We start from the raw sequence: 2,627 nt of genomic DNA on the forward strand, positions 1-2,627 counted from the left end.
ATTTGAGTCTACAATCTACATTAGTAAAGGAATGGTAATGGTAATTCCCAAGGTTGTGATGGTAAAACAGAGGCAAACCTCAGATCCTGACATCTGTGTATATTCTATTTCAATCAAACAAGCTTGATTCCTAATGTGAGATTAGAAACCCCAGCGCCCTTTGAACAAACCATTCTATATCTACAATCCCATTAGCAGGACTCGACTTCTCTGTTCATCATGTTACTGAAGGTGCAAATTCTTCTTCCCCTACGCATGCCCTGTTCTCTAGAGCTTCCTTCCCCTCTCCCTGCTCCCTGTTCTCCAGGCTTCCACCCCCGCTCCCTGTTCTCCAGGACTTCTTCAGGTCCCGTTACCCTCACATCTTCCCAACCTGCCTCTCACCAGCAGCCCTCAGCTCAGCCTCTGCAAGTGGCTCTCAGGTGGAGCAGCTGCCCTGTCCCTCCCTGGTTGCCCCCACCCGGCCCAAGCCCATTTCCTCACTGACAGCCCCCATTTCCTTCACAGCTGAAGCAGAAAGCCAATCTGACCCTGGCCATGGGGACACTCTCCCTTCCACCCCAATTCACCTTCATCCGTCCCAGGAGAATGTGCTGGGTGGCTGGCTGGGGAAAAACAGATGTGAAGGAACCAGCCTCCAGCACTCTGCAAGAGGTGGAGCTGAGAATCATGGAGCACCGGGCCTGGAGCCACTTCCCTGCTTTTGACCACAATCTCCAGCTGTGTGTGGGCAATACCCAGAGCACAAAATTTGCATTTAACATGATTCTCAGACTACGGTCTTCCCCACAAATCACTGTCCAGGGTGCAGACACCTTTGGAAGGAAATGAGTTTGGAGCGTCAGCCAGTGACCAAGTGTGAGACCTCAGGTCTGAGGACTGGGACTGCCCCTCTTTAGATCCTCCTCCCTCGGCCCCATGGGGTCTCTGACCAGGGTCTGCTCAGGGTCAGGGGGTGCTGTCCAGGGTCAGGGGGTGCTGTCCAGGGTCAGGGGGTGCCAGTAAGGAAAGGAAACAGCATCAGAGACATATCACCTCATGAGGAGCCAGTGCTCCTGAGCCTGATGGCAGGTCCGACCAACTCAGAGTTGGGACCACCGGAAGGAAGGGGTGGTTTCCCAGCTCACACTATCTCTCTCCCTTTCCTTCTTTGTCCCACAAGGAGACTCGGGGGGCCCTCTTCTGTGTGCTGGGGTGGCCCAGGGCATTGTCTCCTATGGACAGTCCAATGCAAAGCACCCCGCTGTCTTCACCCGGATCTCCCATTACCGGCCCTGGATCGATGAGGTCCTGAACGAGAATTAACCTGGAACCTGGGCCAGCCTCAGGGGAAACCAGAGTAGGACTCCGGCAGGTCTTCTGTGCCACTCACCCTGGATCTGCCTCTGGTTTTCCCCTTAAAGCCCATCATGCCCCTAATCCTCAGGAAGGCCCCTGCAGGTCACAGAATTCCCAATAAGTCTCAGTGAACACCTGGCTTCCAGGCCTAGCGTGTGTCTCCTCTCTCTTCTCCCGGCATCAGGCATTCCAGCAGCCTTGAAAGGGGTGAGTGTGTGGTGTGTGTGTGAAAGAGACAGAGAGGATACAGTGAAGAACAACAGGGAGAGAAAGAAGAGAAAGGGGTTCCCTGGAGTGGCAGGACCCCTATGTCCACCTCAAAGAAGAAAGTAGAGCAGATCCTTCCGGGCCTTCATCATCAACTCTGAGTCATCTTTAGGGCTCTTCAGAATCACTAGGAACAAGCTGAATCGCAGGGTGTTTAGAGCATCCCTGTCCTCTCCCCATTAGGTGCCAGTATCAACATCCCCCTCTCCTCTAAGTTCTGAACCAAAGGTGTCTCCAGGCTTTGCTAAATGTGTGAGGCTGTCACGGCTAATGCCATGGCAGGCAGCCTAGATTAGGAGTAGGCCTGATTTCCCGGGGTAACATAATTATCAAGCCTCCTGGAGCCAGCCAATCAACATATGCCTAGCCAGAAAAAAGGGAACCTATCAGGGGAAAGCTGAAAGCCCCACGATGGGCCAACAAAAATTACCTTGCAACTGTGTAACCAATCAGCTTGCGCCAACTACCCACTGTGTAACCAATCCGATTGCGCCAACTACCTGCTGCTTATTTTGACCTAATAAATCCCCGAGAGAACTGGGGCTTGGGGCCATTTGTACTCACACACTTGGTGAGCGTGGGAGGCCCTGGCTCGAGTCAGTAATAAATTCCCCTATTGCAAGTTGCATTTTTCAAGGAGTCTTCTTCCTGACCGGGGACTCGGACTACGGGCAGAACAAATGTCCCCCAGGGGAGATGTCATGTTGGCGGGGATGTGGTGGGTGGGGGTGGTAGGCAGGGCATTGTAAAGGAGCTGGGCAGGAATCAGCTTCAGTTGAGAACCTCAGGTTTAAATGCATTTGGTTCACACTGGGCCCTCCTCACATTCCACCTCGATAAGAGAAGATCTACCATCTGTGCAGCTTTGATGTGAGATGCAGAGAAGATCTTGTGTCACTGACTTCTGTAAAGGAATACATGGAGCTGATAAGAGGAGGGACAGCATCACAAGTCCTGCACGAACCGCAGCCACAAACGGCTGCTCCCAACCACACTAGCCTGTGTGACCTCCACCACGTCCA

At 53.0% G+C, this 2,627-nt stretch overlaps 1 protein-coding gene across 1 annotated transcript; it reads left to right on the forward strand.

Annotated features, from left to right (window-relative positions):
- The first annotated feature begins 219 nt into the window (after positions 1-219).
- Positions 220-1,305, forward strand: LOC122419674 (mast cell protease 2-like). The gene is made up of 3 exons (XM_043434435.1): positions 220-231; positions 508-760; positions 1,160-1,305. The coding sequence occupies exons 1-3, from the start codon at positions 220-222 to the stop codon at positions 1,303-1,305; spliced, it is 411 nt and encodes a 136-aa protein (XP_043290370.1).
- The last annotated feature ends 1,322 nt before the right edge of the window (positions 1,306-2,627 follow it).

This window comes from Cervus canadensis, chromosome 17, assembly GCF_019320065.1.
Source record: "Cervus canadensis isolate Bull #8, Minnesota chromosome 17, ASM1932006v1, whole genome shotgun sequence".
NCBI classification, from domain to species: Eukaryota; Metazoa; Chordata; class Mammalia; order Artiodactyla; family Cervidae; genus Cervus; species Cervus canadensis.